Below are 12,626 nucleotides of genomic sequence, written 5' to 3'. Positions count from 1 at the left end.
CTAATTCACATATCACGACCCATAATTGTTATTTGTCTAGCATTCGATACTTGAATGTAGTATTTGTTTTGATTACATTAAGTTGTTGCTTGTTGGTGTTGTTATCTCGTTTTACAAATGGAGTGTACACAGTATACGTTTCCGTAATAAACATTGCTGATAACGATAACATATTATTATTACTTTTATATACAACAGTTAAGAATACTCCGATTTTCATATTTACTTCGGCGGAAAGTAGAGAATGGAAGTGTGTGTGTAAGTAACGAGAACGTGAGTTCCCGAGGCACTAGGTTCCCTCAGCTTACCCTGCTATGTGCTGGGTACAGCATGAAGATAAATCATCAAATCAGTGGCCAGGCACTTCTTAGTAATTTACAATTCAGTATTGTGATTATAAATATGTCTTAGTAATAGTCTCAATGAAATCTGAATGACAATCTAAACAATCTAAAATGTTTGAAGTTTGTAACACTATCTGCAAGGTCGGCGTAGACTGTAGGAGCACGTGTCGCGCAGTGGCCACGGTACAAGACCGTGTGAACGTTACCCTACCGCACGTAATTATACTAGTGGCGTAAGCGCGGCTTCGCCCGCTGGGCTCCTATTATTATATAATACGAAATCTTTTTTAATTATACTCTTTTTATGTTATTCTGATGTATATGCTGTATTACTGTTAGGGGCGGAACTCAGTAGACCGAGAAAATAAAAATGTACACTCATTGCATTTATTTAGTTTTAATATTACTACACAATAAACCACAAACTGGTCACATTTTTAATATAAAATTTGGTCTGACGGCCTATCACAGTTTTAAACACAATACTTGCTACTGCTGGTGCAATCCTTATCTTTAATGAGTAGTTATTCTTATCAGTGCCTAAATTCAAGTACTAAATCTCTTTCATTTATATCTGTTTTCTATTATTTAATTATAAATAAAATTGTTGTTGTAAAACCTGTTTTATGGAAATCTTTTGTTATGAAAAAATAATAAAAACACAACTTAATTTATTTCAGTTAAAGCTCCAATTCGACGATTCCCTGACTCGTACATTCGAGTATCCATCGGAAATATCGCTGTGTGAGGACGGGTCGCCCATTCAAGCCAATACCAATACAAGTTCCAATACAAATGTAAACTCAACTCCCACCGAAACTAATGGAGATGCGCCGCCCGCCCAGCCTGCGCCGCCCGCCCAGCCTGCGCCACCCGCCCAGCCCGCGCCACTAGCACCGCTTGCTGCGAATACTCATATTGGTAAGTCAGTTTGTCAATTTACAGAGGGTATGTCGTCGTCTTTTGATCACGAAGCTAGGGAGTTCAATTCCCTCGAGTAACAAATATTTTAATGACACGATTTAAACTATTAAACCGTGAGAGTCACTCGTACTGAGTATATTTTCTTATATTCATTTAAAAATATACCCAATTTGGTGTATTTGATGGATTTTTTTCTAACAAGTGTTTATTTTCTATGTTTAGTTACTTTTTCCTTAACAAAACCATCGGATAAACGTGTTTTAAAGTATGTATTTAATATTTTGTTTATATTATTTAATACAATTAGTTAGTTAGTTTACCTTATCTTCCGTTACTTACGCACAAGCGAAACTACTGGAGTAGTGGAGTAGTTGTTATTTGCCGACTCCGTGTCAATGACAAATAACGCTTACGAGAGTGGATAGTTCCCCCGAATTGGAATCGATCGATGCATCTAGTTAAACCCTTCACCATCCCGTTAACGCTCTTATTATTGAAAGTGGGTAACAATTATAATTGACAAGGTGTTCTCACATTGATGCCGCGAATGCGCCGTGCTCTCCGCCTTCGTCTCTCCGCCCCGACACACCCTCCGCCGCCCCCTCCGCCGCCGCCGCGACCGCAAGAGACTTTTGTTTGACAGAACGCGGTGAATTTACTATACAATACACTAGAAAGTACTTTACATACTTTGTTTATAACTACAGCTACTTTGACTACGACTAGAATAGAAGCCAGGGCTAGTAGGGAAGTAACAAAATTATGTGATTTTATTTTATTTTTGTTTGTTTTTTGTTTTTGTAATTAGCAAGCTAGCAAGCTTTCGTAACTTCAATAATTCCAGCAGAATCTAAAAAGTAACTAAAGGTACTTAAAACTTACTTTCGCAAACTCATTTATTTTTGCAATATACTGCTAAGGGTAGAATTCGCTCCTCTTGTTTACCTTCGAAACACCCCTCTGACTTCTTCAAAGACATTCCTATGTGTCTGTTAAATGTTATTTATGTTGCTACAATCAAATTATGGAGGCCAGTCGTGGCGCGTGCATGTACAAGGGCGCGACCGTAGACGCACTAGGTTCCTAGATCCACTCTGCCCACTCTACTATAAAACGTAAGGCTTAAAAAATTACTAAAAATAAATGTTAAAGTATTCGAAACACTGGCAATAAAAAAATATAAATAATTATTAACAATAAATTGTATAATTATAATATTAATTTGTCTTATCACTCATTTAAAACAAGTAAACAATAGTGACCCGCTGTAATAACAATCTGTCAATTGTGAGCTAGTGTGATCTACTTTATTGTGTTATATAATGTAATAAACAAATAAAATAGATTGATGAGTCGTTAATTGTAGAGTAGGCAAGAGAATCTTTTCTATTTTTAGGTTCGCGCATTATATGAGAACCTAGTGTTAACTCACTCCATTCCCCACTTTCTGTCGAATTCTAGGGATATTGCGTGTTGAGTGGCGAACGGCGGTACACAACGTCGCGCCTTACCTTGTTACCAGAGTGAAATATTTCATGTCCCCGAGTGGGAATCGAACCCACAAGCTAGCCGCGTTTGCCGGCCTCTACGGCAAGAGAATGCTGCTAATTTGGCTAAGATAAATTTGTGAACCGGCTCTACATATCGATTATACTATTTACAAACAATATTATAATATATTGTTATACAGTATTTATATAGTCGATAAGAGCCGTTTAATTGACCTATTTAAACTTTCTATTAAATAATTAATGTCGTATATTATAGTCGTTGTAGTGCAGTCGAGCGGGAGTCAGTAGATTCAAATCCTTTGATAATTTTTTTCTTTATAATTTTTCTGTGTCTATTGAGTGTGAACGTAATAAGTGTTTATTTTTTTGTATAAAGCTACTATTACTATTTTAAAATTATTTATTTTTGCTAAAGAATAATTTAAATAAGATTATAAAATTACATTATTATAATGGTTTAAACGTAGAAAGCTAGCTGTTTAACGGAGCGGATTTTTTTTTCTCAAGATTTATTATGTTATTTAACATTTGAAATGTTTTAATCTTTACTAATGTTTTTTTTAATAAACCAAGTGAACTTTGCAACAATACTAGTGGACGCACGCAGCTTATTTGCACCCTTAGGGGTGAATTCTAATAAACCATTTTTAAGAGTCTAAATTTAAACTTTTATAAAAATCGGTGGCGATTTAAAGATTTTTCCATACAAACTTTCATCCCCTTATTTGCATCCTTAGGGGAAGCGGAGTTTTTGTCTTACCTACGGTCTAACTACGTACATACTGTATGAGTCGTGGTCGAAATTCTCGTCAACCGTACTCAACTGTACTCACTTAAAAAATATTGAATATAATCAAGTATTTACATAGTTTTAAAACATTGCTTCGTGTTATATACAGTGTCAGCGTCTCTGGGGCGTTATACGCCGAGCAAGACGTGCGCGGACTCCTTCCAGCTCGGACTCACGCGGCGATACGACGACGCGCTGGCGGACAGAGCTGGCGACGATTATAGCAATCATGGTAGTAGATTGACTATTGCTTCTTCTATTCTTCAATTTTAATCAATGTACTTTAGTATATTTAGAACACAATCATATACTCGTATTTGTTGACGGGCTGAGAAATGATGAGGGAAATCGTGATTCCGGCACATAAGCAAAGTATATGCCTATTATTCTCACATATGCGAGCAAAGACAAAAATAATCATGATAAAAATAGGGGGTAGTTGTACAATTTTGCGTATTCTTTAATTCTACGAGTACCCTCTATTTTGCGACTCTTCGTTTCTATTTCTATACTAAATTCTCCATTTCTTTCTTCTATTTCTTAAATGTGTATTTATATAAAATTCCAGATTCAGAACTCAGCACGTCCGTCATCGAGATAGAGGACAGTGCGGAGGGCGGTGAGGGCGGTGAGGGCGACGTGCGGCCGTGCGCCGCCGCCGACGCGCCCTCGTGGAGCGCATCGCGCGCACACTCCGCCGCCACCGACCTGCTGTTCTAAGCAGGGTCCATACAACACAAAAATAATGTTCCAAATCTAACCAGTAGTTCCTGAGATTAGCGCGTGGAACTAAACAAACTTACTACTTTCGTTTAAGTTACTACTATCACCACTGAGTGGTAAAGACATATGTTCATTCTATGTCTCTTATGTGTTATTAAAGACAGTCATTTAAAAAATCTATTAAAAAAAGGAAACCAAAATGTATGAGTGAAACTATATAGACGTCATAGTCATATCAAAATTTGAGTCATTCATTCGAAATTTGTAAGGGATTTCACAATTTTTTTGGTACTTCAGCGAGTTCAAATAGTGATGTAAAAATTATGTAGTTCATTCATTCGTATCGTATTGTTTATTATTATTTATATTTTGATTAATAATTCAATTCGTTTACTTCATTGCTCTCATTCGACAATGATGTATGTTTTTATTTCGATGAATTTTCGATTTTAAATCTGATTAAGTTTATATATATATATATATATGGCTTTTTGTAATTTATATGCATATTTGTAAATTAGTTTTAAACTACTTTATTCAATTATTGCTTATTAATATGATTCCCCATTAAATATACGAAACTAGAAATTAAATTTGACGTATAATGTAATGGAACTATGATGTAAAACAAAAAAAATCATGCAGATTCGATTTTTGCTCATTGTCTTTTGTAATTTTGTATTATAAAATAATATGTATGGGTTTTAATATAAGACTGTAATGTCATCATGCAATAATAATTTAGTATTGTTTCTTTTTTAAAGTAAAAATGTGACTTTCATATGTATTGAAATCCTTATAGTTATTAAAAAGTAAACGGGTTTTGATGGTATTTTACCTGTTTGAGGGGGGTTATAGTATTCCCATTAGTAACTATTTTTACAAGCTAAAATATAATAAAATTTTAATACATCCTAAAATGTGATTAAAATAAAAAAAAATGTAGTATACAACTATATATAGCAATACGTTATGTAAAATTTAAGTAACAAAATTATTATTGCATAGAGACATTTAAATATAAAGTATAAAAGCGAGTATACAAAAATTCTAGTCGCTTACAATAGACTATTTTAAAAGAATGAAAAAATAATATACAAAAATAAAAAACCAAAACACTGCAATGAAATTACAATATTTGATACAATTATTAATTGTAATTATATTAATTAATAGCATTCTCTATAACATTATTGTAATTTTAGAATATTTTTTATATTTATAAGGAGGACATGTTTTTACCATGACAGTATAAATCAGGAATGTTACGGAGCTCCGTAACCCGTAAAACATTATCCGTAAACGTAACCAAATGCGATATAAAAGTTTCGGAAAATATAGGATGTGAGTGAAATTTAAATGAGATTAATATTTTTGGTATTGCCTACGCTAACGCTTAGTACAAAGTAGCGATAAGTACGAAAAACTTTTGTCACTAAAAATAAAATAAAAACAAATATAACAAACTGTCAATATATCATTATTTAAAATAAATTTCTCAGAAATGTAACTGACATTAAGTATGTAAGTGTAATAATGTAAGTCTGTAAGTGACATTATCCAAAACTAACGAATAATTTTATACATCCGTAAACGTATTGTTAGTATGCGCATTAAGACCCGCAATGCTATGTCCGTAACATTCCTGATGTAAATAGAGGTCTTCCATACGAAATGTCGATTCATTCGATTTTTTAAAGAACTTAGATTTTTGTCGATACTTACGTAAAATCGTTGTTTCATTTTTTCTTATATGACAAAGTTCTGGTAACAATAACTATTGCTATCTTTTAATCAAAATACTATATTTTTGTAATAATATTAAAATGTATATTGTCTTATTCATTATATTAAATAATAAATTGTATGATAGTTAGTGGTTGCTTGAGATAATCTTCATGCATTTTATGTTTAATACAATTTATTAAAATCAGTTTTAATACTATTCAAGTATTTAAAATATAATATTAAAAAGAACGCATGTAATAGGAAAGAGAAAACACATGCATAACATGTGTTTTAATGTGAGAAAAGTAGAAGAATCTAGTTGTGAGTCACTCACTTTATTCCACGTCAAATATTTAAGAAATGTACATTTAAAAAAAATGTCGACACTGCATTCACTCTACTTCCCTCACAAATGCGGGATTAAGCATGAAACCCTCAAAAGTTTAGCAACAGGGAAAGAAACATAAAATTGTTGATCATCTATTCCAACGAAACATATCCAAAATCCAGGACATTGATGTATCTCTTGTGGCCACATATGTAATTATGTATGTTAGTATAGAAGCAACATAATGCCAAAACTATGTAAGTTAAGCTCCGCTCAAGTAAGCAAGTCATATCTAAGTACTTAACGATTAGATTATACTATGTAATTGTATTTGGAACTATTTTACATTCCGATTGATTACGCTGACAACACTGGAAAAATTGTGATTTTGTTTACTTATGTTTGTAGATAGAAACATAAAGTTATAGAATTTTAGCAAAAAGCATTTTTAACAGTCTGTTTATAAATAGCGGAATTAGTAATGATTTTTTTTTTATTTTACAAATATGAATTTTATAATAAATTGTAAAATACGATAATTATATGACATATTTAAAATATATTTCACTCCAAGGTGCTGTCAGTGTATCTATCATTCCATAACTCATTCCTAAAAAGTTTATATGAGAAAATTTTGCCAGTTTACATGTTTATATACATTATACAATACAAATATACATTTATAGTGATATATTATATTAGATTAGGTCCGTGTCTTTAATCTTAATCGCTAGTTTATATACATATAATGTGATTGTAATGTTTATATTGCCTTATAGTTTTTAGTGTTGGGATAGTGTTGCCAGGTGCTTACCGATCTATAGGTGCGTCCATTCTTGTTCTTAGCTTATTTAATTAAAAAAATAAATGAATTTGACATGTCTTGTAATTGTTTTAGTAGATTTTATACTTTTATATTTATTTGTATTGCAATTTTGATTTGGATGTTCAACCTGGTGGCACAGCATTTATTAAGTTAGTCTTAGTCAGTACAGTAGTGAGTGCGGACAAGGCAAACGAGTGTCATATTAATATTGTTACGGCGACACGACGCTTACACTTGCCAATGCCTAGGAATACGCGTTAGTTACACTTTTATTTTAGTTTTATATTATACATGCTATGCGCTGGGAGTTACAATTTTTATTTAGGCTGGCATAAAGTGGAAAAGAAGACTTTTTTTGGTGAATTTTCATGGCTTAGAGTTTGTGAAGCTCTTATATACTCAAGGGTGTTTTAGCTGCAAGCAAAGACGATGGAAGGTCAATGTGCGAGCGCGAGCTTGACTGTATATGCTGATGCTGAAACGGCAATAAAATGTACACATATACAGATGCTTGTTTTAATGTCTTTACCTATTCTTCCTTTTTTTAGTACATATTTATATATATAGATATTGGTATTGGTAGTACTTTTTTTGATAAAATAGATTTGAAGGTATGATTTTATTATGTACAACAAATATGGTCGTCCGCCTGACTGTAAACGCGAGAATTGCTAGTTTTATTTCAAGTCGGCGGAATTCATTATTTTCATCTCAACGCTCCGGTGACAGGTACGGAACTCCGGAAGGTATAAAAACAATAGCATGCATAAATATTAAGATTTTATTGTTGATGAAAGACCACATTTTTATACAGGGTGGAAATGTCAGTACCACTTTAAATGAAAGCACAGTTTTAACTACTGTATAAAAACCTAATATAATTCAGAAAAAAAAATAATTCCCAAAAATAATAGTTATTTTTTCAAACAAAATAAATAATAAAATTATCGTTTTAAAATAAAACGCCATTTGTAAAGAATAACATAAACACGCACCTTACCTGTCTTACTTGTCAAAGCGACAACGCCGCACACGTATGTGTGCGTCCCACGGATAACGGGTATGGATAAAAATTGTGAAATGAAAAAATATCCTACGTCCAAACTGTTAAGATACCTTGATTAATTTCTTTAGTTCTGGGTTTGAAATATTTTACCCTATATGCAGTTTCAGTAAAAGGAGCACGGCCTCTTCCACCCTGTATAAATATTACAAAGAACACATTTTATTGAAATTAATAAAATGTGTTTTATTAAAATTCGTTCTTATCTCGCAAGCCATTGCTTGAGATTTGAACCAAAAACCTTCAAATAATATGCAATAGGGAGTATGTGAATACTTGCGTTGAATAAAATAAATAAGAATAATATCTGCTTAAGTAGGATAATAGTATTACGAGTATGTGTACCCCATGCTTCCCATGCCCCAGTCGCCGGTCAACAGAAGCGAGGGCAATTTTACTTTATCAATAGCCAGTATATTTTATAACTTACGGAAATATATATTTTTTTTATTTTGACTGGAGCGCTAAGATCTCTGGATATACTGGTCCGATTTACTTTATATTTGTTTTGTACGAAAGCTGCATTCTTCAGAAGTGCTATAGGCATACGGTGTTATATAACATTACGGTGTAAGTCTTAGTTAGCCTTAAATAACGAAATAATAATAATAACGAACACCACCAAACCATCAACTTCCTATCAACAGGCACGTACTGTTCACGATTGAATGTATTCATCATCATTCCCCTTGGCAATGGTATGGTGGTCTTGGTGGTATGTGGCGAGGCCGCGAGTGTACACTGTATTTTTTATTCTGATTCTCCCTGACTCCTCTCTGTTTCTCTCTGTATTAATTTTAACGTAATTGCTAATTTGAATATGAGGCCAGCCGTGAGTGAGTTGTGAGTTCAATCTCTACTCGAGGAAATTAAATATTTATTTAAATTCATATTACCATCTCTTCGCTCTGGTGTCCAGAGTCCAGACAAAGCGCGGCATTGGGTTCCGCCACTCACCACGCAATGCCTGCAAAATTTGACGGAAAGTGGGGAACGAAGTGTCTCAACACTAAGATCCCTCCCTGCCTATCCTGCTGTGTGCGGGATACAAATAAGTATGTATAATATGATATTCGATAAATTTGAACGTACTGCGAGTATATTTCTAATTGTATATATTGCTAATTTATATAATGGTGTAGTTCCCCCTGATCCCCTAGACCCTGTACGCCTGCGCCCTGCAGCGCCTGCATGTGGGTCAATCCAATTCGAATATGCGCGCTAGTGACCCCCCGCCGCCGAGTGCCGCCTAGTGCCGCCTAGTGCTGCTACTACTGAATCACTACTTTACGTTAAGGTACGGTCTCCTTGAAGCAGCCTTATTTTTAAACGTTTCGTGTGACTAATTATAAGAAAATTACTTTGAAACACAATTGGAGTGGTCATTTTAAGATTAAATATATAATATACAATTATTTAATTGTATTCTAAAGGCTGGACATGCGAAAATAATACAGTCTTATATGATTGTCTTTCCAGAGACATCTAACCTTAACTGTCTATGCCCCATCAGCTGAGTTTTGTAAATCCAGAGAGCATAATCTACATTATGCAGTTTTTTACATTTTATTCGATTGTTTTTAAAAAAACTTGTTCTCAGCGCTAGCGGTCGACGCGGTGCCGAATGCCGATATTGTTGTCAACCGGGCTTGCTAATGTCAATGAAAATTTTCCACAAGAACACAACTCACGTTCTGTCATTAGTGTGACATAACATGTTCACAGAAGCTGTCGCTGTAATAACTTCACGAAAATTAACCTGTATGGATCGCTAAAATGTGAATTGGTGAAGGTCACCGTCACGTCATACGTCGTTGCCAAAGCCAATTGCGATTTGCGTATTTTTCCGCGTCGCGCTGAGAGTCGAGCCGCGAGCCCGCGGCCAGCAGTGAGTGAGCGTCGCGCCCCCTTTACGTAACGAGCCTACTACAACGAAATAATCTCCGCTCGCAGGACAAGAAAAACAAAATGATGTCTACAATATGTGCCAGGGCTGCGCTCCGCGCACGTTCCATGGAGCGCTGCGCGTCGAGCGTCGTCGAGCTGCCCAAGTTCCAGGACTTCGGCATCTACAACGAGCCCGTGTTAGGGTACCGCGCCGGCAGCCGCGAGCGCGCCGACCTGATGGACGAGCTGAAGCGCACCTCCGCCGTCACCGAGGAGGTGCCAATCGTTATCGGGGGTGAGAACATCAAGGAAGGCCCGCCGCAGTACCAGGTTATGCCTCACGACCATGGCCGCAAGCTCGCCAAGTACTACTACGCCAGCGAGAAGACTATACAGAAAGCGATCCAGGTGTCGAGCGAGGCACAACGCCGCTGGGACCGCACGCCCCTGGATGAACGTATCCGTATCTGGCAGCGCGCGGCGGATCTTATGGCCGGCGAGCACCGCCAGCGTCTCAACGCCGCCACCATGCTGGGCCAGTCCAAGACCGTCGTGCAGGCCGAGATAGATGCTGCTGCAGAACTCATTGACTTCTTTCGATTCAATGTTTTCTTTTTGAAGGAGAATGCTAAATATCAGCCAATCTCCGAAAATCCCTCTGTCACGCGAAATTCGCTCAGGTTCAGAGGCCTGGATGGCTTCATAGCTGCTATCAGCCCGTTCAACTTCACAGCCATTGGAGGTAACTTGGCATATACCCCAGCTCTGATGGGTAATGGTGTGGTGTGGAAACCTTCTGACACTGCTATTCTTTCAAATTGGCGTATCTTTAACATCATGAAGGAGGCAGGTTTACCTGATGGAATTGTTAATTTTGTGCCAGCTGATGGCCCTACATTTGGTCGCACCATTACTAAATCCTCACACTTGTCCGGTATTAACTTTACTGGATCTGTGCCTACCTTTAACTGGCTCTGGAATGAGGTTGGTAAAAACCTTGATATGTACAAGAACTACCCCCGGCTCATTGGAGAGTGCGGTGGCAAAAACTACCACTTCATCCACCCATCAGCTGATGTACAGTCAGTTGTAACATCTACAATTCGCTCTGCTTTCGAATATTGTGGACAGAAGTGCTCTGCATGCTCAAGGATATATGTTCCTAAGTCTTTGTATGAGCCAATTAAAGCAGGCCTTTTGGAGGAGCGTGCTAAGCTGAAATTTGGGGATCCCACTGACTTTAAGGTGTTTGCTGCAGCAGTAATAGATGACAAGGCCTTCAAAAGGATCACAGGATACATTAAAAATGCCAAAAATAATCCAAAAAATAAAATCCTGGGAGGTGGTGACTTTGACGGCAGCAAGGGCTACTTTGTGCAGCCCACCATCATTGAAACTTCAGATCCTCATGACAAACTTATGATTGAAGAGATCTTTGGACCAGTCCTCACTATGTATGTGTATGAGGACCGTGATGTCAACAAAGCTCTCTCCCTTGTGGGCTCATCCACTAAGTTTGCATTGACTGGAGCAGTGTTTGCTTCAGACCAAAAGTTCCTGGAACATGCTCTGGAGGAACTGAAGATGACCGCTGGTAATTTTTATATTAATGACAAGTCAACAGGATCTGTGGTGGGACAACAACCATTTGGAGGTGGTCGAATGTCCGGTACCAACGACAAGGCCGGAGGACCCAATTATGTAATGCGCTGGACCACACCTCAATCTATCAAAGAAACATTTGTCCCCCTCCGAGATGTTGACTACCCATACATGAGAGAATAAACTAATGGAGGGCTGAATGACCTGATAATAGATAAATAACCAGTACAATAAATAAATTAGTATCATGTTACATAAAGCTTTCCAATATAGCATTATTTAATGAAGTAGTGTGAGCATTACAACAATGTTTATCACGACTGCCACTCGAGTCATATTTTATTATAAGCAAGTTGTATTTAACATTCATATCAGGCAGTGGCTAGTAATGTAGAAGTTAGTTTACGGTTTTACCTCGCGATCGGCAGCAGGATAGTGTAGACTTGCAGTCCTCCATGGGGATAATTGTTGTAAATGTTTGTTCATAACGTAATATATCACAGTAGCTGCTCCGTCGACTTCCACGTACTACTGACCCTTATCTCTATATTTTGTATTTGCTTTCTTATCAGTCCGTTCCTCGCGCTATGTATTTATCTGATATCTCGCCCTCGTCTGCTCTCTGTATCCATTTACTGCATTTATGGTTTTTACATGAAAATAAATAAATAGAGTCTGCAAGATGTAGTTTATATACTTGTTATCGTTTTTGTTAATTTCTGGACAAATATCTATGTCGCGGCATTACTGCAGTTATTAGAAAAGGAATTGGATGCTTCAGTTTCATTTCAATTATTATATGTTAAAAAAAATATAATTTACAATTTATATTTAACGATGCTGTTAATTATTGTGTTTATGAGTAAAAGTAAGTCAATAAATAATTTTAATGCTCATAAA

The 12,626-nt window shown here is 36.1% G+C and overlaps 2 protein-coding genes across 4 annotated transcripts in view; both read left to right on the top strand.

Moving 5' to 3' along the window:
* Positions 1 to 7,684, top strand: part of LOC146534949 (uncharacterized) — a 46,464-nt gene extending 38,780 nt beyond the window's left edge. For all 3 annotated transcript variants that reach the window (XM_085192522.1, XM_085192523.1, XM_085192521.1), the window contains 3 exons: positions 1,025 to 1,265; positions 3,679 to 3,801; positions 4,138 to 7,684. In XM_085192522.1, coding sequence (XP_085048648.1) covers positions 1,025 to 1,265; positions 3,679 to 3,801; positions 4,138 to 4,289 — 516 coding nt within the window. In that variant the 3' untranslated portion in view covers positions 4,290 to 7,684. The remainder of the gene's footprint in view (positions 1 to 1,024; positions 1,266 to 3,678; positions 3,802 to 4,137) is intronic.
* A 1,831-nt stretch (positions 7,685 to 9,515) lies between these two features.
* P5CDh1 (delta-1-Pyrroline-5-carboxylate dehydrogenase 1) lies at positions 9,516 to 12,626 on the top strand. Its single transcript, XM_085192524.1, has one exon. It carries the CDS (start codon positions 10,206 to 10,208, stop codon positions 11,907 to 11,909), a length of 1,704 nt encoding a protein of 567 aa, XP_085048650.1. The 5' UTR covers positions 9,516 to 10,205; the 3' UTR covers positions 11,910 to 12,626.

Source organism: Heliconius melpomene, chromosome 11 (genome assembly GCF_056956725.1).
Source record: "Heliconius melpomene rosina isolate 202511_hmr_F chromosome 11, ASM5695672v1, whole genome shotgun sequence".
NCBI classification, from domain to species: domain Eukaryota; kingdom Metazoa; phylum Arthropoda; class Insecta; order Lepidoptera; family Nymphalidae; genus Heliconius; species Heliconius melpomene.
Note: the sequence above shows the minus strand (reverse complement) of the source record. Positions and strands in the feature narration are given on the sequence as shown.

Excerpts from the sequence above, each read along its gene's own strand:
- P5CDh1 (XM_085192524.1), top strand. The coding sequence starts at position 10,206 with ATGATGTCTACAATATGTGCCAGGGCTGCGCTCCGCGCACGTTCCATG.